This window comes from Polyodon spathula, chromosome 26 (genome assembly GCF_017654505.1).
Source record: "Polyodon spathula isolate WHYD16114869_AA chromosome 26, ASM1765450v1, whole genome shotgun sequence".
NCBI lineage: Eukaryota > Metazoa > Chordata > Actinopteri > Acipenseriformes > Polyodontidae > Polyodon > Polyodon spathula.
In genome coordinates this window covers 8301775-8327814 of record NC_054559.1, presented here as the reverse complement: position 1 = coordinate 8327814, position 26040 = coordinate 8301775, and the positions used below count along the sequence as shown (strand labels likewise).

Sequence of the window (26040 nt, the reverse complement as noted above, 5' to 3'; positions counted from 1 at the left end):
CAAAAACCTTGGTAGAATGACCCTTTTGAAAATCTGTCATGCTCCTTATTATAAATCCCTGTATTACAGTGGGGGGAAATGAAGCCCTATAGCACCTCTGCACCTGTTGTACTGAACATGTTTCTTAGACTATAATTTTTCACATTACTATTTTGGTTGATAAGTTAGGTTCAGGCAAGCAACATTCAGCTCCAATTTAAACAATTCTACTTATGTTTTTTTTTTTTTTTATCTTCCTAACAGGGGACTCTGGAACAAATCCAGGGGGTGCTGAACTCCACAGAGATCGGCCTCCACCAGCTCACTGCCCTGGTCGACTGTCGCAGCCTCCACATGGTGAGTGACTACAGGGCTGTGTGGCCCTCAGTGTGGTGCCTGTGAAGACATTAGCTTTAATACACAGTCCAACGAATGCTCTTGGTTTATAGGTCACTTGACCTCCTTGTGCTCCGTCTTTTTGGTGAGACGTTGTTGTAAGTGACTCTGCAGCTGATGCATAGTTCACACACTCTAGTCTCTGTAAGTCGCCTTGGATAAATGCGACCGCTAAATAAACAAATAATAATCATAATGATAAATAACCTGTAATATAATTTTAGCTAATTCCTCTTAATGGTTATTATTGTAAGTTTTACAACCTCTTTCCATTGCAGAAATACCCATAGGGTTAATGAAGCCAGACACAAAGTGCAAACATACATTTTTAATGTTTATTGTGTCATCTTAGGATCCCAGTTTGTTTTTGTGACCTTCGCTCCCAGTTAAAAAAAATATTTCTATTAATGGTTGATGTTGGCTAGTTCTGCCGGATGTCTGGTTTTCCACGATTTGAGTGTTTGTAGTTTTTCGAAAAACGTTCCAACTTTCGTTTACGCTGTTACTTTTGGCCTGCCTTGTTTAGCATTCGTCAGTGCTGAAGGACAATAACAAAAGCTGCATTAGGATTTAATAACTCCACCTGGAGGATGCATACCCCCGGTGACCCATTTGTGTTGAAACTCAGTTAAGACACCAAAATGTGTCGACTATCAGAATTTCTGCATTTACAGTGAAGAGATGTCTGTCTGTATGTCTTCATGCATATTTTTTTCACACATTTCTGCATACATCTGCAAAATCACTGACCTAATTGCAACATTGGTTATGGCATAAGAAGTTATGGAGAGTGTAGATCTAATTTTTTATTTACATCTAAAACATCTGTCTCCCTACTACAGATAAGCATTTGACAAACAAGTGTTACAAACTCACAGTGTGGAGCTAGAGATGAGCAGATGTTGAGACAAGCACTCAGGTTAACAGGGTTAATAATACCCTAAATACAGCACATTTACTGTATACATTTCTGTGCTATAGAGCAACTCCACGAATATTTCTGTTAGTTGCACTCTGACAATTGACAGAGTCCATGAGTCAGTTAGATTTGACGTTGATTGTTCGGTCGCAGGTCAAAAATCCTATAGAAGCTAACAGGATTTCCAGGCTCCTTTAGTGATACAGCATTCAAATGAGTTACAAATCCCAAGTAGTTATTGACTGGCAGAATGAAGTTTTTTTTCTGCCTATAATAGAGATTGCATTGCAGATCACCTCGAGATGACTGCCGGGATTGATTGGAAGACATCTGCTGCACAAATTGCTAAAGCAAAATATTTTGTAAAGCTATAAGCATTACTTATTGCTTAAAGGAAGGTCAGGCAATTACTTAACCTTTGCAATTTTATAGTGTTTTCAAGGTTACTGCCCTGCCTCCAAGCAAAGTAAAAATGTATGCTAACATGAAAATACACTTGTAATTAAATAGTGTATTAATAATTACAGTATTTAAATAAACAGGTTGCGTGTTAACTATTTATTTTCTTAAGGCATGGTATTGGCAGTTTAATGGTTTTTCAAAACAAAAAAACACTTTAAACAAATATTTGTTTACCCTTTTAAAAAAACAAGATACAGTTCAAGTAGGTCAGGTGCAGGTTACTGTAAATGATATAACAGTTTCATTAGATTAGTCACCTGCAAAAATAATTGAAAATACCTATATTAAAACATTTAAATACATTATATCGACTGCAACTTCTACAAAATGCTGCAACTAGAATTAAGTGGGACTAAGAGACAAGATCATTATTCCTGTGCTAGCATCTCTGCACTGGCTTCCAGTCCGATTCAGGATAGATTTTAAGATGCTGCGTTTAACTTATAAGGCATTCATTGGCCTTGCACCATTGTATTTAAATGATCGTTTAATACCGTATATACCTAGACTTCCACTCTGATGACAGAATGCCAAGTTGCTTACTGCCCCACACATAAAAAAAAAAAAAACACAGATGGGAGAGCATTCAATTATAGGACCCAAAAGCTCTGGAGTGATCTGCCTAGCTCTGTAAGGGAAGCGTCAAGTGTCACTGCTTTTTGTAGCTTTTTTATGCTAAAATGATGTTCCTTTTATTCTCTGCCGTGTTTTACTGTTCTATGTGTTTCTTCTGGTTTGTATTGCTTTTCTTGCATTCTGTTATTAATATTTGTCAATGTTTTATATAGTGTGTGTGTGTATGTGTGTGTGTATATATATAATTTATTAGGGCTGTCACTCGATTAAAATTTTTGATTGGTTAATTTTTGGCATTAGTTGATTAATGGGTAGATTCATCCCTGCACATTTTTGATAAAGGTAACAGTCTTATAGTGGCTGTCCTGCATAGTAATGCATTTAAAAAAATCAATAGAATATAAAATAACTTAAGCCCAATGGGAATTTGGTCATTTTGAAAGCATTTCTTATTTCAGTAAATGTAACACATTTTCACAGAACAAAGTCAATCCATGAAAGAGTTTAATAGCAAAATATACAGCGCCGAGAAAGTTTGTGAACCCCTTAGGATTTTCACATATTTCAAAGCTAAAATGTTGTTAGATCTTAATTTAAGTCCTAAAGACAACCTGACTCAACGCAGTGTCTGATAGAGTCATGAACATTAACCAAGGCGAGAGTAGCCTGCAGATCCTTGGATGTTACTCTGGGGTTCTTTGTGACTTCCTTGATGATTTTCTGGTTTGTTCTTGGAAAGATGTTGGTAGTACGACCGCTCCTGGGTAGAGTGGCTGTGGTCTTGAACTTTCTCCATTTGTCTGACAGTGGATTGGTGGAGACCCAAATCCTTAGAAATGGTTTTGTCCCTTTCAAGACTAATGAGCATCAATAACTGTTTTTCTGTGGTCCTCAGAGATTTCTTTTGATTGTGGCATGACGTGTTTCCACACACCTGTATGGTGAAGACCAAACTCACAAAGTTTCTGATCTTTATATAGGGTGGGGCCTCCCAAACTCACCCCTGAAGATCTGCCTAATTAATTAAACACCTGATTCTAATTATCTCCTTGATTGAGCTGATAAAACCAGGGGTTCACTTATTTTTTCACATACCCTGAATCTTAATTACTCATTGTTTGTCTAATTCATACATCATTATGTTTCAAAATTTTTTAGTTTCACATGGAATTTGTTAATATAAATCCTATTGTATATTGAAGAATAGACTGGTTTTGATTCAAGAAGGCTATTATGGTAAAACTGTGGAATTTCTATAATTATCATTGGGGTTCACAAACTTATTCTCGGCACTGTAATGCACAAGAACTGAGAATGGATTTTGTTTTTGTCTTTGAGGCAAACATACCGTATGTAACACTTATGGCTCCTTATGAACAACCTTTATTTTATTTATTTCTTACATTATATTTAGGGCTTCCGGGTTTTCTGCATTAAAAAAGACACTTTTCAGGACTATGAAACAGGTAAACATCGGTTAAAACAACTCTCCTACCCGTGTTCCACAATATAAACTAGTAAAAACTAGTTAACATAAACAACTTGAACAGTAATGCAATATTAACAGTACTAACAGCAATAAAACAAAACATTATAGTCACAGCTTGTGACACTAGCAAAAGACATTTAACCGTTTGAAACCAGGCCAAATGAAGGAATCGTGAAAAAGAAATGCTGCCCTGCACAGTCAACTCCGTTGAAATGAACTTTGGACATCCAACTTAAATAATGGAAACCCCATTTCACCAACACAGTTTTAAAATGAGTAAAGTCTGCTTTGATTGAAGTAGATGCAAACTTTTCCAAGCTGGCAGCAGTCATTAAGGATCGTTCTTGACGTTGTAAGAAAATGTAAGAAGTGTGTTTGTAACACCCACAAACCAGATGCGAACAGACAAGCCTTCTCGCGAGCATTCTTTCTCAGCAGGGGATGTTGGGAAATAAAGTTAAAAATGCCCAGCCCCCAAAAAAAAAATAACCTGCCGATTTTTAATTTGTAAAAAAAATTAATCCACAACCAACTATTTAGTTGATTAAATGGTCCGATTAATCTGTTAATCAGAGCAGCCCTAATATATATATATATATATATATATATATATATATATATATGTGTGTGTGTGTGTGTGTGTGTGTGTGTGTGTGTGTGTGTGTGTGTGTGTGTGTGTGTGTGTGTGTGTATATATACACACATACAATTTTCTCCCAAAAACTAATTAAAATTGTAGAAAATCTAATATATAATGTATATATTTTTTGACAACACCGTGATGTAGATTTGACGTGTTCAGTTTGTCCCGTAACGTCGTTTTCCCCCCTGCCTGCAGGATTACGTCCAGGCTCTGACTGGGATTTGCTATGATGGAGTTGAAGGCCTCATCTATCTGGTTCTCTTCTCCTTTGTCACTGCCCTCATGTTCAGCTCCATCGTCTGCAGTGTCCCACACACCTGGCAGCACAAGAGGTAAGGCTTCCCAAAGCTTGGAAACAGGCATGTACCACTACTTCCATGGAGACTTCCACAGAGGCTGCATCTGCAGTGAAACGCTGCTCCATTACAGGTTTAATAGGCAAGGTCAAAGGGTTAGTTGATTCAATTGAGTAATTAAGGAAATGGTTGGAAAGGCCTGGGCTGGATGTGCTTGCTTACCCCTACCCCAGTTTAATAAGGGTGGGACCTTCTGAAGTTATATAGATGAACAAATCTAATAACTGCAAAAAAAAATAAAATGTTAAAATCATTATGTTGCCTCATGTACATTTCTTGTTTTGCAGTATACTGCCAAGTAATGCAATCGATAACAGGCAGTGTAAAACTGCAGCTCCTCCTCTACCACACCTGGGTATCGCTGGGAATCCACTGTCCGTATGCTAACCAGACCCCCCCCCCCCCCCCCCCCCCCCCAAAATTGGACCATTCAGGAATCCCAGCAACACGATAATATTGCATATGTGACAAGGAGGAGTTTTGCATTTGTATTTTCAAATATATTATCTCTTGCATGCAGGAAAAAGGAAATACTTAACACCAGTGTGATGCCTGTAAAGAGAATTTGAAAACCAATAGATTTGCTCTGACAAAGAGGAGCCTGTCATTGTTTGATTGGGTATAATAAGACAAAAGAAGCTAAGATTTTCTTTTTTTCAAGGGTGAGTCGTGGCTTGCATGCTTTAACCTGATAGTGGACGTTTAGCTACTCATTCTTGGTTTGCTTGAAGAAAATGTCATTGCCCTCTAGTGGAAATTATATTTACCAGTACATTTAGCATTGTTCTTTTTTTTATGTATATACAGTGTAACTAAGTAATTCATATATGTACTGTGTATATGGTAGAGGATTGTTTTATTTCATTGTAGGTCCATTAAAATGTACACTTGGCTGTTCAGATTATTTGAAACAAATCGCTGTATTGTTTTATTATTGTATGTATTACTTGTTCTTGTTACCGAATACTAGAATTCCAAGTGGAAATGGTAGTGCTTTTTTTTTTCTTTGCGCTTACTTGGTATTCTAAACTAAAAGCTGAGAGTGTTCTAAAGAAAGCCTTTATGCTAAATACCTTAAGTATCTTGGAACCTTTTAAAACAATTATCTTTTAAAAGAAGAAGGGTTTCCGATTTAGCAAGACTGACTTTAAGTGTGTCATTTTTTCTCTCTGGAATTTTTTATTTATTTTCTAATTGCATGAACACGCTCTCTGTGATGGAAGTTGTATGTTTTGAACCCTTTTTGCCAGGAACAGTTTCACAAATCCCATTCTCATTCCGTTCCCATTGGCAAATCCCAAGGCTCTGCCCAGTCACATGCTGAAATTGATTTCAGTTTGTGAACACTAAAGTACTTGATACCTAATTACTAAGCAGATGTGATAGATGATTCTGCAGTGTATAGTGGAGTGGATTAAATGCATCATTTAATCAATTACTGATCAATTTGGGTTCTCAGTTAATATCTTTAGGCAGGTTTCTCATAAGCTACTTCTATTCTGGTTGTATATTTTTTTTTACATTATTTTACATTTTGCAACAGAATGAAATGAAGTCTCTGGCTGTTGTCATCTTCATCCATACTAGTCTGCAATGTGCTGCAGGTTTATCAATAAAAGGCTATAGCTGTATTAAACTGGCTTGATTCCCAGTGTGTTAAAACAGTTACAGCAAGGATGACTCATGGCATGGCAGTTTTAGCTATTCTGATCTGGTCCTCTCAGTGATTTGATATATCATCTCACAGTGTTTTTATTAAGTTCACTGTAAAGCTTGGAATGGCTCAGACAGCCTTGCAATGGATGTCTGTTTTGTAACTTCCACAGTTATTCTTGGTGAAAGAAATGTATTTATATATTTTTAACAATCCCTCATTTTAGGATTTCTGTTGATTCTTTTGGTTTACTATGGATAAAATGGACTTTTCCTTTTAGAGAAACTTGCCTTTAAAATAACAGTGCTGCAACCCTTTGAAGTGCTGCTTTTACTTTTTTGAAGTAAATCTTTTCAGCTAACTTTATCCCATAAGCTCAGGTCAAGGTTTATAGATAGGGAAGTTTATGCCATTTTGGATCAGCTGCCAGCCTGATACAGGTTCACATACTCACACTCAAACACACACCATGACTGTGATCCAAAATAGCTGCCAACAAAAAAAAAATCCAATGTTCAGGGTTAAGTCTCTTAACCTTTTCTATAACCCTTGTTGTAGATGATTCCCCAGTAATAGTGGTAGTAGTGTACATGTATATGTATTGAAGTACATTGTATTCTACTGTTTGTTTTCAAACACCCTTTCCCTTGACAAAGCTATGTTAGACATACTGAAACGTTGGGAAGTTGTCTAAAAGCTTTTTACATCCAAAAAAACTTTTTCATTTCTTTCATTCACTGTAGTTCTACCTCCTTTCAAACCTATATATCGAATTTGGCATACGAAAAGGCCACAATAACAAACACTTGCAAAGAAGAGTTAATCTTATTTAAGGACAGTAGTCTTTTTAATCCAAACCAGGGGAATGGACGCTGTTCAGGTTAGGAGTAGTTCATAGTCCGTACCATACTAAAATGATATTATGATATTGAAGTTTGGTTATACAGCTGCTGTCTGAGTGCATTACGACAGCATGGTTCGGATTATAGGTTAGTTCGGACTAGTCTAGTTTGGGTTAGCGATAGTCTACTCTATCTAGGTCATTTCACTTTATTCAGACACACATTTCTTGAGAAAGTAACACTATTATTGCTCTTTCAGCAAGCAGAGAATTCACAGCATGTTTTGACAAAATAAAAACCAACTTCATCTCTCTCTGTCTGCTGGAGATAATTAGGGGATTTTCTTCTTTATTTATTGTCCTATATTTTAAGCAAGGGGGAGAGTGAGGGTTTGGCGTCTGTGTTTTCAATGTGCTGTTTTCTTCATCCTGAAGGAGTGAGGAGGATGGCGAGGAAGAGTCCATGGCTCAGGGGAACCGGCAGGCTCATGATAACCTGTACCGTGTACACATGCCTAGTCTGTACAGCTGTGGAAGCAGCTATGGTAGTGAGACCAGCATCCCTGCCGCTGCACACACAGTCAGCAATGCACCCGTCACAGAGTACATGTGAGTTAGCAACATATGGGGGCGCTGTTTAATCAATGTGCATGCATTTCTACAAGCCATATGTATATACTTGCTTGGACACAAAAATCAAACATATAATTTTTTAAGTACCTTATAGCTTGAGCCTACTTCTCTGTAGAACAAATATGTCAAAGTTGAAATAAAAATGGTTCATTTAAAAGTAACCTTTTCTACAAAACAGAGGAAAAAAACTGTTGCCCTTTTGAGTAAAGTTTTGATTACAGTTGAAAGCCTCCTCTTTCTGTTGTAAACAAGCTCTCCCTGGCTACGCATGGCGCAATGGCAAAAGAAGGTGATGGTTAAGGCATTTGATATTAGCTTTGAAACCAATCAACAGACAGCCCAAGACTGCTTGCTGCACTCGCTTATAATTGACGTGCCTGGTCTGAGCTGCTGGATTATAAATTAACCTGATCTGCTTGCAGCCCCTCTCGGGATGGGAGTAACTGAATGTGTGTTTCTATATTGTGACGCAGGAGCCAGAATGCAAACTTTCAGAACCCTCGGTGTGAGAACACGCCTCTGATTGGCAGGGAGTCCCCACCTCCTTCTGTAAGTGTGCACCCTTTGTTCATTTTCATAATGCACTGAAGAGTGTCATTTGACAGCCATGTGTTCATGCCCTCCCGAGGCCTCTTGATGCACATGCATGTCCCCGTGGCAAATACCCATTGGTTAAAACAGACTCTATTGGCTTATTAATTCTGATGAAGTAGCCAGTCCTTTTTTAGTAGCCTCCTGCCCACTCATTGCATTGTGCAATTTCAGGGATAGAGTAGATCTTCTAAAAAGAAAAGTGCTATGTACATAGGTAAAAAGCTAATTGTATAATTAGCAAAAAAGCTGATCCTTATGCTTAGTCAAACTTTTATATAAAGGAACATATTTACTGCATGAAGTTTACAGTAGGTTTAACTTAACTTCCATTGTATCATTTTTTAATTTTTTTAAAATTTATTAGTCGCCAACTTTTTTTTTTTTTTTTTTTTTTTATCATTTTGTCCCAATTTAGAATTTCCAATTATTACCGCTACCAGCCCCGTGCCGACCCGGGAGCAGCGAAGACAAACACAGGCTGTCCTCCGAAATGTGTGCCGTCAGCCGACCGTTTTTTTTTTTTTTTTTTTTTTTTTTTCCCACACTGCGGATCCACCATGCAGCCACCTCAGAGCTACAGCGTCGGAGGACAATTCAGCTCTGGGCAGCTTACAGGCAATCCCACAAACGCCCAGCCAGACTACAGAGGTCGCTGGTGCACGTTGAGCCGAGGACACCCTGGCCGACCTAAATATTAAGTGAGACCTCTAAAATCAGTTCCAGTGGTGACACTAGATTCCAGAGGTGTAGCGTCTCCAAGATACAGCTCTGCAAGGCTGGACTTATTGCAATTATATGCAATTATTCCCTCCAAACAAATACATCGTTGTAATATCGAAATGAAAACAGCACAAATTCATAGTACCATAACAGTAATAACCCTCCCACCCAATTTGAATAAATGCAGTATAACAAGTGCCTACAAATATATCAATTAATACATACTCAAGTGCCAATCCAATAAAATAGTATGTTTACAATTCATGATCGCAGATTAGTTTTTTGTTCTAACCATACTTTTAGTTTATAAGTAAAATCTTTAAATTCATGAGTACCTTTTAAGTTTGTCTGGTAAAGAATTCCAGAAAGTTACACATTTAAGTGAAAATGCAGTTTGTGCAAATTTTGTACGCTGTGTTGCTTCCATTCAGTTACCTTTAACAAACCAATAACCACTGGAAAACCTGGAAATGGTCACTGAATTCACATTGACTTCACCCCTTTCCCATTAAAAAAAACAAAACCTTTCCCAGTGCAGCTGAACAGTGCCCCTCCTTCCTGACTTGTATCTATTGCGTCAAAGTGTCAGCGTCCAGTGTAGCATTGTTAACTTTCAACAGTGAAGGTGTAGAGTAAAGAAAGACCAAATGTATGTGCACCAAATGTTCATAACATTCCTATTTGTAGTAAATGTTTTTTCTGCAGAAGACACAGAACTTTATTATTTGTGAGATAGTATATCATGAGAGAATATTTTTATTACAGTACAGTACAGTTGAGTGACAGGTTTACAGATCGCTGGTATGAAAACAACTTGAAGACGTCAAAATACGCCGGACACTGATGCTTTGACGCGACTCGCTCGTTGTAAAAAGTCCTTAACAGAAAACAATAATTTCATAGTTAGAAAATGCAAAAGCACCGAAAAAAACAAGCAAACAAAAAAAAAAAAACGATTTACATGAAACTCAAATAGCTCAAAATAAGCACAGAAAAATTTAAATTTATAAAAACCGAAAAACAGAAGCCATAGGTATAAGTAACACTTTTTTGTAAAGAAAAATTACTTACGTTTCAAAAAAGAACATCATTGGATGTCAGTGGTGTGGTGTCCCATTTTTTGTGCATAAAAATATAGAACTGTGTTAAACTTACAAGTTAAAAAAAAGAATAAGTGATTGCCAGTGAAATGTTATTGGTATGAAACTGGGGAAAGGGGCTTTCATGTTTTTGCTTCTAGCTACAACAGCTTGCAGATGTAAAATATCAAGACTAGTAGAGGTACTGCAGAAGCAGGAATGTGCCAATTTAGCTCACAGAATGCTTCAGTCGGTCTAGTGGCAAGCATGGTTTACATAGGAAATAACGTGCAAGGAAAGCTAAACTGTGGAGGGATGCAGTACACAAGGAATTGCATAGTGAAAAGATGAATATGCTTGTGGGACACCGTCTGTAACAGAAGTGGCATTGGGTGATGTTTGAGGTTATTGGGATGTTGTTTTCTTGTGTTCTGCCCAAGATCCCTTTCGCGCAAAATGCATTTTTCTAAACCGAGCGAGCTTTATTAATCATGGACGTCTCGGTGAAGGGGTTTCCTTCGCATTGCATGTCATCACAGAGATAGCTCTCTCTTACGGGAAAGCAGGCGTGGCTTTTGTCATCACAGCGAGCAACTTTTCAAAAAGAATCCTTGACGGTGCGGAAAGTCTTTCTATCGATGACCGATACAGGGATATTAAAACAACTTAAAAATCACCCTGTGTCATTTTAAACGAAGGATATCACACACATTTACCTGAGATCTTTTAAATACAAATATTTACCAATATATAAAAATCTAAAATGTTTTTCCTTTGTCCCCGCCCCCTTTTTTCTGGCTTGTTTTGCCCCAGGAATGTCCTTTTAGATCTTAGTTTGGAGGGACGTCCTCCTGTCTTTTGGGTATGATGACTGACCCGGCTGTGACCACAAACATTAAACAACGTAGAAGCTCTTCTGTGTTGTTTTTTTTTTTTTTTTTTTTTTTTTTTTTTTTTTTTTTTTTTTTTCTTTCCTGCAAACCCACACAGTTGTATTTGGCTGCCATGGACAATAACACCCATCTCAGCTGGCAGCTAAAGCCCTCGGACAGTGCAAGAACATATTGGTAACGGCGTCCGCTAATCTAACAGGTACTGAAAACACGGTGCCCCACACCCTCTTCCTCCCACCCTCTTTAACTAACCCCCTGTACATGCCCCTTCCCTTGCAAGTTCAACACCCACCCCACCCCACCCCAGGTCTCGTTCCCCTGGCCTGCAAAAACAGTCAATCGGGCAGCATGTGTGAACTCCTCCCGAATTGTATTTCTAAGCACTTCGGTTTTGGTTGTTTTCCTTTGTTATTTTATTTTTATTTTGGCATCTACAACATCTCTCATAATGCGTCTGGTGAGAATACAGTAGAAAAAAATTATTTTGATTTATTTTTTTACCCTCAAAATGCTATTAGTTAAATATGTGTTTCTAGGGACGAAAAGGTTTTGGCTGGTGCTCTCATCAGTGCATGAAGGCAGCAGCTGATACCTTTGCCTACTTTGCTTTGTTATGAGTTTTATCATGTCTGTGATTGGAGTTTTGGATGATGAATGGGTTCTACAGTTCTCTGCTCCATTCAGAGATTTTACATGATTATGTTCACGTCCACCAGTGTGCTGCTGGACAGCAGAGCAAAATAGTTTAGTCAGACATTTCAGTGCTAGCAAATGTTTGAAGCCTGACAAGAGCCAATGCAATTCCACTTCCATTTGTGTACTGAAGCTGGCAGAAACAAATACACAATCTCTCTTCATTCATTCATTTCATGTTCAGGACCTGGGAGTTACCATGTTGCAGTAGACTATGTCTTTGACAATATATCCTTGTTTTGCCACCCCATACGGTATACTGTACAATGTGATATGCATGCTATAGGATCCTGAGATGGGAAGAGTCGTGCTATAATTTGTATTTACTTCAGGCCTAATTGGACTTTTCAAAGGAAAATATTTTTGAATGTGTAGAATCTACATACAAAAATTAAATCCTACCTGAAAGTCTTATCCAGTCCAAACATAACTTACCTCCGCTACTTTCAGAATCCTACTACAGCAAACTGTTCCAAAATGAAGCTCCCGAGCGGCGCATCCGGTAAAGGCGCTCTGCGTGGTGCAGGAGGCGCCCCATAGCCTGGATGTCGCCGGTTCGAGTCTAGACTATTCCACTGCCGACCGTGGACGGGACCTTGCAGGGGGCAGTGCACAATTGGCCGAGCGCCGCCCGGGGGGGAGGGGTTGGCTTAGGTCTGCCAGGGTGTTCTTGGCTCACCGCACACCAGCAACCCCTGTAGTCTGGCCAGGCGCCTGTGGGCTTGCTTGTAAGCTGCCCAGAGCTGCGTTGTCCTTCGACGCTGTAGCTATGAAGTGGCTGCATGGTGGACCTGCAGTGTGTAAAAGAAGGAGGTGGCTGATGGCACACGCTTCGGAGGACAGGGTGTGTTTGTCTCCGCCCCTCCTGAGTCAGCGCAGGGGTGGTAGCGGTAAGCTGAGTCTAAAAATAATTGGCTATTGCAAACTGGGGAGAAAATGATAAAAACAATTGGCGACTACTAAATTTTACTAAATTTAAAAAAAATAATAAATATTGAGGTCCGAAAGATACCAATGCCAATGTCATCTTTCTCCCCACATCCTCGTTTTTCCTTTTTGACATGAAAAAATAATTCCAGTAACTTTCTTATTTACTAACTAACATACTAACGAACACACTGCATAATTGTCAGCAGGAGTGTCTGAGGCATTTCTTTCCTGTTATCTTTGTAAAGACTTGCAAATGTGTTGATGCATTTGTAAGTATATGATGAGTGGTTTGGATTTCTCATCATCACCCTCAACAGGTTGGAATACCTGAGTGATAGGTGCAGTTCTTATAGCACACAGGTGGTGCTTTAGTGGAACCAGAGGTGCAAAATAAACTAGGTTGTAGTCTTTTTTAAAATACATTTTCAAAAGGAAAAATAGATTGCAATGGTTAAAGAATAAAATGTCCCATTGTTTAAAATTATCTGTGGCTATTCTGGGTTGGGATGACACAACTTATAATTCTTTAGAAGTTTAATAATTACACAATTACCAGAACACATTATGGTGATAATCATGTCAGCACTTGTGAATCAGTAAGAAAAAGCTTTCCCAACATTTGATGCTATTACATATACATTTCCTAAAATAGTTTCTCTCCTTCAATTTCATACCAGGTGTCAAGTTCTATAGTATTGTTAATCTTGTACTTTTAAACCCTAACAATACAAAATTAAATGCAAGGCTTTTTTTTTTTGTTTCTGAATGCAAGAGCCATTTTTCATTCCTTTAAATCCCAAAGCATGCATGTTCCTTGACCTGAATTACAAAGTACAATAGCTAGTTATTCTGGGATTCCTACATTGCATGGCTCTTTCACAACAGACCTGTATAAACATGTTATTGTGTTGTAAGCAAAGCACCAAACCAGTGGTCGGCAACTCCAGTCCTGATTGGCCGATCCAGTCCAGGGATTTATTGAGGATTTACTGCAGTCAGCTTAGTGGTCAAGGACATGGTTGGATCAAAGACCTGGACTGGAGGAGCCAGGCTTGCCTACCCCTCCATTAACCATACCTGCATAGTGTAGTATGTCAGCCCCCTGAATCTGTAGGTTTGTTGTGATGTGAATGGGATGGTCTCGTTTGTATTGTGGTTTGCCACATGGGTGGGTTGTGTGGGCAAATGGGCACAGCAAGGAGTCCCGTATTGATTGCTATCAGAGCCTGGGGTCTTTGAGCTAACCGCACTGACTGTACAAAGCTGTGATAAAAATAGCAATTTGATAACATGAAGCTACATCAGAATTAAATTGGGCCAATTTTTAGGACGATACGCCTTTTGGGCAACTCGCTCTAAAATTAACTTTTCTAAAGGGGGGGGAGGGGGGGTGTATTAGATTAGAGGCGTTTTCATATGTCTCTGTATGCAGCATTTCTGATTTGGAAGAGGAAGTATATGGGAGAATCTGTATAATTGAAATGTTTCCATGATTGCACAGGCTGTTCAAATGATGCTTTAAGAGTCTAAAAACTTCTGTTCACTTGCTGTTGCCCTGTGTGGTGCAACAGTCAGCACAAACAAAACCATTACAAAAAACCATCGAGGAACTGGTTTGAGCATTATACTGCGTAGAGCAAAATAATGCTTGCAGATCACCACTTAGTATTACTGATCTGTCCAAATAGCACAAAACATGCATGCCTAAAATAGAATAAGTGCTTAAATGTAATTTCATTACAGCTTAAAATTGTTGGACCTTTGAAATGTTATGCATTCACTATTAAATAAGTGAGATTACTATAATTTGTTTAGGGTATCAACTTGTGTACTTGCCCAGCCATCAAAGTTTACAAGTGCCTTTAAAAGAAAATATATATTCATACATAGTCTGATAATCATAAAAAGGAGCGACTGGGCAAGTATAGTAACTTCGATTGGCTGATTGACTGGAGTAGCCAGGAATAAGTGTTTTTTTTAAACAGTCAACGATATATTTTTGGTTTCTCATTTTTTAGAGAACTACCAAAATCACTCCAGAGTTTCTTATCCTGGTTGTAATTTACTTGTACACCCATGCTTTATCTATCTCTCTCTTTCTCTCTTCCTCTCTCCAGTACACTTCTAGCATGAGGGCAAAATACCTTGCTACAAACCAGCCTGAATCCAACAGCCCTGCCCCCTAAGGACACCCCCCCCCAACCTGCATGCCACTGGAAATAAACTGGGGACTGTCCAGCTTCCACACTTCCAACTGTCCAACAGCCACTTGGATCCCTCGCTAGGCAAAGCTGAACACCAGAACTTGGAGCTTTTTCAACTGATCACCTAATACTCCTGGGTGTGCACTTGTAAGTCTCTTTATTGTGTAGAGATCTGCCCTGGGCTCAAGTTTAATACCAGGCAGATTCAAATGTTTTTGAAACCTTCCACCATCTGATGTACACAGTCGTTCATTTTTCAAAAGGAAGATCAATTTTAGTGGTTTCAGTTTTTAATTTATTATTTTTTTTTTAAATTGTTTTAAAAGGCATACTTGCAATGCTATTGAAATATTTTACTCTGGAATTACCTATTTTTTTTTTTTCTTTAAACATATTATAAAATCTGTTGCTTCTGGAATAAGTGCAGCTGCTAGACACTGCATCTTCAATCCTTGTTTGATATTATTTTTTTTTATAAACCACTAAGATTTGTGTGTGTACGTTTTTAAACACATATTTTTTACCGGGGGGGGGGGGGGGGGGGGTTGATCCTTGGAACTGTCATTACAGTGAGGCTTTTGCATTTGTATTAAAAAAATGACCTAAGCATGCTAGACTGTGTCATATTACCACTCTCTGACCTGGGTGCAGAATCAACTTTCATGGTGTTACCTTTCAGAATCCTGTTTTCAAACAATTTTGAATTTCTGCTGAATGTTAGATCCATTTTTAAACCCAGATTAGAGATGTGTGTTAACCAGGTGGTTTTGTCAGTGATGTCTGTAGAACCCTAATGCTGGAATTGAAGTGTTCTAGCCATGCACCATGAGTGCTGTAGATTAGTACATGTAGGAATTTTAAATAGTCACAGAGATCCTTACCTAGGTCAAATTTGCTTCAGATTAATCAATAAATGGTTAGATCATTATTCTGCTTTTGACAACTAAACTTAATAGTTTGGGAATTTAATAAATTCATACATTTTAATTCATTTATTATTTTGGACAGAATGCATAGTCTATTGGAAATTCTTAGTCTTGTAATGTCAGGATTTCTTTTTGATGTTTCTTTTACATGTACTGTTAATAAACGATATGTTTTAATCAGGAACATAGTGCTATTCAAGTCTTGGATAGTAAAACGTCATAAGCATCAGGCTGCACATAGCTGGAAGTTTACTGTTTTATTTGTTAGAAGCGTCTCTGTGGGGCAGCTTGTATTGTCTACTAATTCCAGCTGTTTTGTTTCTGCTTAAAAAAAAAACATTCCTTGTCTTAAGACTGCGTAGTGTATTTTTTTATTCCAATGTTGTATTGTTTAAAAAGAATAATGTCTGCATTTGAATTAACTTCAAACATATCATATACTGGCATGACAAAATGCACAGAATACTGAACAGGTTTTATACAAGTTTCAGAGGTGCAAAGCCAACAGAAACTAAAGGACAGACCAGTGGCTTTCCTGATTATGATGATGTCATATGTTTGTTATTATTGTTTAATGCAGGTTTTAAGGGGGGGTGGGGGGGGGGTGCTATTGGAATGAACTGCCACTAAATGTACTGAAGCGACTTATATATGACTTTGAATTGTGAGCACCTAGTGCATATGTTAATGTGAATTGGACACAACGTGTTACAGCGTCCACTTAATATGGATGGCACGATGACCACTACCAAAATAACGGAAGAAACAAAACAGGGTATATCTCTGGATGATCTCCCCCATCCCGTGAATTTCTAATAAGGGAAACATTTCAATATCCAAACAAAAAGCAAAAAAGAAGATATGTGGTGGATTGATATAACTTTGGGGAAAACATTTTTTTAACGAGGAGCAACGTACCTTTTGACCAAAAGCAATGCAACTGCACAAGGAAGAAATAGTGCTTTTTACCTGTAATAATGAAGTGGCATACCCGTAGTATACTAACCCAGGCACTCGTAGTTGTTAACATGTTTTGGATTGTTTATCTTTTTTTTTATATGTAATGGTGGACCTTCAGATGTATGCCTTTTTTTTTTTTTTTTTTGAAATTTGAGGACTGAGATTGAGGTTCTTCTGACTGCCAACAGACACCTAAAGTCCTTTTTTGAAAGCACAAGCGCTCTTGTTTTGACAAACTCTGGACTCTTGAACATTGATTAAAAAAAAAAAATCCTGTGTAATGTAAAATGGAATAGCGTGCTGTACGCCCCTTACTCTCCACCTTGTAAACTGTGTTGAAACTGTAAGATACTTCGCTGTGAATCTCTCAGTCTCCCTGTGTTTTCTAGTGGTGGTCTTAGTAATTCTGTATGTAAAGTAATCAGTGTGTTTGCTTGTCAATGGAATGGGCTGAAATCCTCCCCTAATTGTAAATAGAAAGCAACACTCTCAGAAATGTTATGATGTCAAATGAATACCTGAGGTATGTATCCTTAAGAGTTTTACACTTAAAATGATGACTTTGGGTGTTTATGGCACCTGGACTGGCACTTCGTTGACTAGTTTAAATGAATGGCATCAGTGATTTCTTTTTTCCAGATCTCTGGATAGCCAAAACAAAATACCATTATATTCCAGCATAAGTTTAGTGACATCATCACATTTGTGACCCGCTTGAGGTCATGTTTGTAACCCTGCTGCATTTTCCAAACAAGACGAACACAATGAAGTCATCCGCATGATTACTGGAGCACCCCTTGCCAGGGAATAATAAGAATGCCAAGACTACAGTTCTCTGCAGGAATTGAGTAACCTAGAGAATTGAGGTTGTTTTGTTTTCAGTTTTTCTTATGTGTTTTTTAGCAGTACTGAAGCTATGGCCAAAAGTTTTGCATCACCCATTACTATAGAATTAACAAATTTTGCTTCATCAGGTCAAATGAAACCTGCTGAATAATGTTACGTTAACATATTAAATTACATACCACTTTGTAGTTTTCTATATACGTAACCAAAAACTGACACTCAGAAATCTAACATGAAATACTGTACTACTATAATGGCTTCCGGTAGACCTTTACGATATAATTCTGTAGTTTCTTTGATTACATGAGGTTAAATAAAATGTCTAAGTTATGTAGAATTGTATTATGCCTCAATCCTACAATTCTAGGTGATGCAAAACTTTAGGCCATAGCTGTAGATTATAATTGTGGCCAGCAATACAATTTGTATGAAAGCAAAGTTGTAGTTATTTTTGTGGGCTAGTTCTTTTTAGTCTTTTTCTCCAGCACCTACAAATATCTGCATTATGAAAACTTATGGATAAGTAAGGGTTAATCCATTTCTTGTAGCCACAGAAGGTTAAGAAGTACTCTCTAAACCTTGCTAAACAGCGAATATGCAAGTCAGACGACCCCATGTTTATATTAATAACCCCTGTATTAATAATGCTGGAAAACCAAAACATTCCCTCTGGAAATTTGAGCCCTGACTTTCTCAATGAAATGAAATCTGTATTTTTGTTTCTGTGGATTTAAAGACCATTTAATGTAATACTGAGACATCTCCATTGTTTTTAGTAGTAATGTATTATTAATCATTAATATATTAATATATTATTAATCATTGATAGAACAATGTATCTAAAAGTAATTGTTTGCACGACAAAAAAAAAAAAAATGGTGAAATGCAACTTGCCTTTTTGTAATTTACTTTTTTTCTTTATCATACCACTGTTGTGTTTTTTTTGTTTTTTTTTTTTTTTTTTTTTTTTTTTGTATATATTTTGGAATTAACATTGTAGTTCCTGTAGTGTATTTAGCAAACACAATACTTTGAAAAATTTTGAAATAATTGAGTCTTACATTGCTCTGTTTTGACAAAAAAAAAAATATACTGTAGCTGATGAGTTTCTATTATGATTACTTTTGTTTTGCTATTACTAAAATATTATACATGTTAAACCTGTGGTTTTATTGAGCTTGAATTCAATGTTTTAAAAAAAAAAAAAAAAAAAAAAAAAAAAAAAAAATCAAATTAAAGTTACCTTAACAGACCTCAATGTTTAAAAAAAAAAAAAAAAAAAAAAAAAAAAAAAATCAAATTAAAGTTACCTTAACAGACCAACATTGCATTTGTTTTCATTTGTGTACCTCTGGTTTTAATAGCAGAAACATTAGTTATTTTGCTTATACTTATATTTGCATACACAGTTAAAATAAAAGACCCAATATACAAGTTTTACCTTATATTTAAAAATTGCTGTTCTGCGTAGTCACCCATAGAGGGCGATCATACACCACATACAGTCAGCACTCGGATATCCATTACGCAGATGCAGGTCAGTCGCGTTTTACCATCCTTGTATTAAGAATAAAATCAATCCCCATGTGTGTGTGTGTATATATATATATATATGTGTGTGTGTGTGTGTAACAAATTAATGCACTTACCCATCATATTCGATCGATTTCCGACTTCGCCACCAGTTTTCTGATCCAAAGTCCGTCTCTTCAATGTTACAATTGACTTGTTTAACCGTCACAGCCCGCATTTTAATTTTTTTCTTTTCTGGGATGGCAAATCAGTCTGTATTTATTGTGCACTGTATTTACACAGCGCTTCCTCCGAAAACAAAACGCATGAGACAAGGCACAGGAATGTAAAAGTTATTCATTAAACAGTTTTAGATACTGTGATGCATCTTTAGTTGCTTTTGTGCATTTTAATTTGCTAGTGAACTGTGACATCAGGGCATTATCAAGCACTATATTCTGCAATTTTGAATAATGACTTTGGATACAGTTTTAATTATGGAAACTGGCGGGAGGTTGTTTTTTTTTTTAAATACTAAATTGCATTTTATGTTTTACACAGTTCTGTGCATGGGTAACATTTTGATTTCATTTTGCTGTTGGGTCGTTAACGGAATTTTACACACTGCTACAATACATACCAGATTTAAAAGTATGTACTGTATTATAGTTCACGTGTCATCTCTTTGGCAAGTGAATTTTTAGAATCGTATCGTTCTGAATTAAAATAGTACTTCTGTTTAAAATACAGTGCTGTACCAACAAAACCAACTACAGTGTATCTACATGGAAGCCTACTTATTTTAAAACAGTCCTTTCAGCTATGTATTTTTGACATTGTATCTTTTTTGTGTTCCCTGAAAAAAAAAAAAAAAGCATTTGTCTTTTAATGCTGTGTTATTTGCCCAACTTGTGCGTTAACACATTTCAATGAAAGAAAACTGTACAGTTCCTCAAACCCAAGTCATATTTTTTTCTTTTCGTACGAAATGTGTGTGTGTGCAGGGTGACTTCAGTGACTCCATCACTGAAGTCAACATTTTATAGGGTCAGATGTGAGTGCTGACTACTATAGTGTAGCCTGTCTGTGAGAAAACTATTGATTTCTCAAAGTAACACCAGATGGCGCTAGGTGTCCGTTCTATATCACAAAATAAACTCAAGTTTACATTAACATTAAATAAATGGTCACAGAGTAATCTGAGCAGTTCATGCATGAGACAAAAAGTAAAAACTCAAACAAAAAATGCTAATTATCTAACCGTTTTGCACTCCTGCCACCCTGGTATTTAAATAAAACTGGCTTCCACTAGCCTGACGATTTCAAGTAGCTGGGATCGCAACCCAGCACGGAGTAAGTGGGGCACATAGAGAGAAGACAAATTTCAGGCTGGAAAATAGGGGACTAATAGTAAGCATTTGTGAATTTTACCCGTTTGTCATATAGGCTTTAACAATCATGAAATTAATGTGTATACTATAAAGCTGCAAAGAAAAGGTTGATCAGGTTATTATTTGTCTCTCCCCAGTACACCCGTAGGATTCAGGCAAGCAACACTGCAGTATTTAAAAAGCACTGATTAATTGAGTGTGTCATAGTGTGTTTCTTAAGGTGTCCCTCCTCACAAAGTGAAGTTAATATCCCTCCTGTGTTGTAATTTGTCGTTCAGACAAATATACAGAGTCCACTGGTACAATGACTTTGAGATGTGGGATAATACAGAATCTGCACTGGTTTCCTTAAGCTGTCAACGTGATGGACTTGGGCCTTCATCACACTGAAAACATATTGGATTTACTTAGAAATTAGAGATTTGCTAACAAACAGAAGAACTCTGTAAAAGGGAAATAGAGAGAGATACAATCTGAACAGTCTAACCTGTAATGTATATTCCCAATGTATTATTTTTAGCAGCTGCTATGTTGATGCTCAAAGCAGCATTATTTAAATAACACTCCACAGAATGATCATACCAGAGCAGATTGAACCTGATTTAAAAGCCCTGGAGAGCATTAAACCCAGATTTAAACCAATGTTATTAAGCTCAAGTTGCATTGGGTCCCACAGACTGGGTGTTCAATTAGGTGGTCCATAGGATATTTGACTGTTGATATGGACCAAGGCAGAGTAAAGAGAGTGACAGCGGTGTTTTCTGGTGGTGACTGCCTCTTGTTGGAGTGTCACCGCTGAAGCCCTGACTGACAGGAGGAAGGCCGGTTTTGTTTGTCTGCTGTGTGGCAGGTTAAGGGTCTGGCGACGTCAGTTTCCTTAGGCTCTGCAGTGACTGCTGTTGTCACAAACAGGACAGAGAGATACTGCCACTTTCCTGGGGAGCGCTATTGTTTAAAGGCAGACAGCTGCTGAATCTGTAAGCCTGGGTCCTGTTTGCGAACACTTTGGGTATTTAACAGACACTTCGGTTACATTCAGATCGATGTGACGGCCAGCACTCACATGGCTTTTTCTTCTCTCGGCCACATGCCCTTGGAAGTTAAGCTGCCTTCAGTAATTTCTGATGCTGCATTTTCAACAATGCCAAATTTGGCAACAAGAAAGTCAACACTTGCAAAAGAGATACAAACAACCTTGATCTTCATCTAGTTAAAACAGAAAGAAAATGTTAGTTTAGATAGAAGTGGCAGTCTTCAGAATAGGTGGTACCTATCGGTAATGGAAGACTACTTCCTTGTTGTGTTAAACAATTGTTTTTAACTCAATGAACTTCACATTCATTCTAGACTAAATGGCATCCTTGCTAGAATTGTAAAAACCATTGCCAACTTCATTTATTGTGAATACTTTTTTCACATGCAGCTTCAGCTTGCTGAAGTCTCAGGAGCCTACAGACTATAAAAAACAAGTTAATTTGAGACGAATGTTGATTCTGTTGAAATTTCACACATCTGTATTTTGCAGGAAATCCAATATTCCCCCCTTCTCGGTATCAAACAATGGAAACGTTATGGATCCTTTTAGAAACTAAGCATGCTGGAACGGGAGTAGGGGCAGGCCTCCCGGACCAGGAGCTCTTTTCCTTGTTACATTCGGCATGCAGTAGCCAGCAACAAATTGGCAATGATTCCATTTATCTTCTTGCAAAGCTAACTTGAACTTAGCTTAGTGCACATCCTGTCGTTCTACAGCACTGTGTGCCACGGAACAATGGTACACAAATTAATAATAATGGTACATCAATCTTGCTTAACATCTTCAAAAAACTGTTTTCTGCTGACTGCACTTCTCAGGCTTGGATATAAAATCAGGAATCAAATCAAGTTGCACAACATCAACCTGTAATGTGATGTTTATGACTTCAGATCCAAATGCTGCTTGTATTCAAAGTATTATATGAAAGTTCTACAGAAAGGACTACAGTACACATATACTTAACATATTTAACTGCTGTTTATAGGATTGTTGGAAACTGTTTAATATACTAAAATACATTATGGGTTTATACGTGCAAACCTGCATTTATGAATGAGGGCCAAGTCAGTGACCCTCAAAGTGGACTCTTAACACTGTAACCAGTCTTTTACTGGGTTTGTTAAGCCATGACTAATGGGTCAGTGAGAGAATCTGTTTGAAAGCAAAAACTGTCATAGGAAAGTTCAAAATCTGTCTTTATATGGGTTTGGATCCCTTCCAAGCATCGGGGACAGATCGAGAAATCTTTCAACAAGGGTTCAGGGGCCCACAGAGGCATCAGACTTTTAGATAAACAAAATACCATATGTGGCTGTCTGACAGATTTATTCAGATGGGGTTTGTGTTAGTGGTGGTGAGAGGTGATCGCTTTGAACTCCCCCCTGTTTTTGGGAGTGTACAAACCAAACCAACAAAAGTAAAGCAAAAACAGAATAATGCTCCTCTCTGGGATACTGGGTTTGATCCAAGGGGTATTCCTGGTTATGCTTTCTGTCAAAAATTCCTAGAACAAAAAAAAAAACAACTACAAAAAGCAACTTCCAAGAAACGAGATTAAGTCTGCTGACATCTCATTGTGGAGTTAACCTGAAAAATATTTGGTAGGGTGAGAGGGTGATCACTGCTGTAGTCCATCATTTAGACACAAATAAATGCATATATTGATTGATTGTATTATCTTATATCTATGCCTAATCAGTCAAAGCATAAAAACTGAGTCGCTCCAGCATCTTGAAATAAGTTTTTTTCTTAGGACTACAAGAAAAACAGAATTTGTAAGTTGTGGCCATGTGGATAACCATATTAAAAGACCCCAAAAAAAATGCTGAAATATATATATATATATATATATATATATATATATATATATATATATATATATATATATATATATCTATATATATATATATATATATATATATCTGACATTCTAGTTTTTTTGTTTAATATGACTTCCCTCCAATACAAGACTAAAGAAGCAAATAACTACGTATGGCTTATTATTTTTATTCAGCCTTTGCAGCATTAGCAGCTGCCAGCCTAGTTGTGTCAGACATTCTGACGCACAGGGAGTCAAGGAGACGTGCCTGGTTGTCTTCTCTAAAGGGTGTTATACAAAGGTGGCAGCTGTATTCTCACTGTCCATGTCCCTTTTATTCACACCCCAGAGATTTCATTAACGCACCTAACTTACAATGAAAAAGGATGAGTGAAAAGAGAAAGAAATAACTAACCCCGCAAATCCCTGCCCCCCTTTTTTTTCTGCCATGGAAACCAGTTTGGTATTGAATTGTGCCACAGGGAGGGCAGGAGTGTTAACTTCTCTCCTGCTGCCTCCTCTCTCCATTCAGATGGAAATGCTACAGGAAAACTGGGCCTGCTTGAACACACAACTCAACACTTTTTCACCTGAAAAGATAAAAAGTTACATTTGCGGCATGTTTGATATTGCAGTTCATTGGTATTTTTTTGAGAGTTTGAGAGCTGTTTCATATAGTTAAAACATACATTTAAAGGGACAAAACCCCAATTATATTTGCCAGCATGACTAAAGTAAACCGATCAACAAGGTTACATGGTCATCTTTTTAAAAACAAAAGACCTACTCAATTGGTCAAGAGAAAGGAATAGTCCTTATTACTGCTCTTTTGCCTTCAGATAGCTAAAGCTTTTCTTAAACATCCAAATATGTGAACCACATGTTTTTGCATGTCCATAAAACCGAACTTTCTAATTGAATTGGCTTAGAAACAGAACAAGGTGTTTTTCTAAGTGCTGACTAAGTGAAATTATGTCCCTTTGGAATCTTTAATATACAAACAAAACAGGGCAGGGTGGTGCTATTTGATTAATTCATCCAATTTCTCATGGTTTTGCCAAGTTACATGCTGGGGAGGGTACAACATCTATCCGGCTGTCTGAGAAGAATCAATGTGTGAGGCAGGCAAACACTGTGATTTGACGTTGACAGTCTGAATATGAAGCCCTGGCTGACTCCCTGACTGGCTGTGTCTTACCGTGTGGGCATGTTGTGTCCTTTCAGTGATACATCAGTAAGCTCTTCTGGCAGTGGAGATGGGGAACTGACGCAGCCAGGATGTGGTGGCAGTGGCTTCTGACTTGGCAACCGAAGAAGGCAAAGTGACTTAATGTTGATGCATTCAACAAAAAGGGGTATAAAAAAAAAATACTGTATCAGACATAGACGTGTCAATGCCATGCCTGTTTGTGAAAGAGCACACTACAAAACCATAGCAATGGCTCGCCTAAGCCTCTCTGCACTCCCTGCATAAAGACATGCAACACATTTTTTTACTGTTACCAAGTCTAACGGTCAGGTGACCCATACAGAACTCCTTGAGGCAAAAATCATGACATACTCTTTACAACAAAAGATGGTTTTCCCCATTTGATGACATTAGGGGAAATTTCTCAAATATTGAAACATGAGAAGGATTATCAATAGATCTCTGGCATTACCAAAAGGACTGAAAAACTCCCCAAACAGTGTCAGTATGTGAGAATGTGCAAACCCCTAGTTGCAAGCTTTCACAGGTCTTGCACAACTAGAACTGTAAATGTGTCACAGTGTGAACCCTCCTCTTCACAGACTAGCAGTTTGCTTGGCAGAGACCCTGAGCACAGTTTCTCACTGGTTGCAAGACAGCATCTACAAGTGTAATATACAGTATTGTGAATGGTGGCTACAGGGATAATCCAAATAATCTTTAGAGATCTATAGGCGCAAATTTTATGCAAATAACTAAATATGAGCAAGGCCAGCAAAAAATCTCAAACTTAAAACTAAATTACTTATTTCTTCTTTTGAACACACTTGCACATGCTCTACTCTAACTACAGTACCTGTGCATGGGAAATTGCAGTCATTTTCTGAACATGCAATTGGTACATGAATATTTAAAACCTCCTTGACTCGTTTGTGTTGAGGAAACACTTCAGCCTGTAGAGTTAAGAGGGTAAAAGAGCACATCTTGGGTATATATAAGGGAGTTGACAAAGCATCTTTAATGGCTGAGTACCTGCAAAGAAAGAACTGCGACTGCCTGAGAATTGCTCATTGTTCTTGGAAATATTGGTAAATTTTAGATGATTTAATTACTTTAAGCACTGCTGAACTGAGAATAAGCCATATAAAAAGAGATGCCTATCTAACAAAGCATCAAATAAAACATGATTAATAACTTGACCCTGATCTCAAAGTGATTCCTTTCTACTGCAACGTGTTGCAGGTGACAGCAACGTACAGCAGCATTGGTAAATGTGAAAGTCTGCTGCTCACATTTCTTT

General features: G+C 37.6%; 1 protein-coding gene across 3 annotated transcripts in view; it reads left to right on the top strand.

The window, feature by feature from the left end:
* Positions 1-17310, top strand: part of LOC121300725 (protein tweety homolog 3-like) — an 80579-nt gene extending 63269 nt beyond the window's left edge. Inside the window, exons 10-15 of one of the 3 annotated variants that reach the window (XM_041229463.1) lie at positions 244-336; positions 4660-4796; positions 7751-7924; positions 8422-8497; positions 11332-11433; positions 14975-17310. In XM_041229463.1, the coding sequence (XP_041085397.1) occupies positions 244-336; positions 4660-4796; positions 7751-7924; positions 8422-8497; positions 11332-11412 (561 nt within the window). In that variant the 3' untranslated portion in view covers positions 11413-11433; positions 14975-17310. The remainder of the gene's footprint in view (positions 1-243; positions 337-4659; positions 4797-7750; positions 7925-8421; positions 8498-11331; positions 11434-14974) is intronic. The other 2 variants (XM_041229464.1, XM_041229465.1) reach the window with 2 other exon arrangements.
* The last annotated feature ends 8730 nt before the right edge of the window (positions 17311-26040 follow it).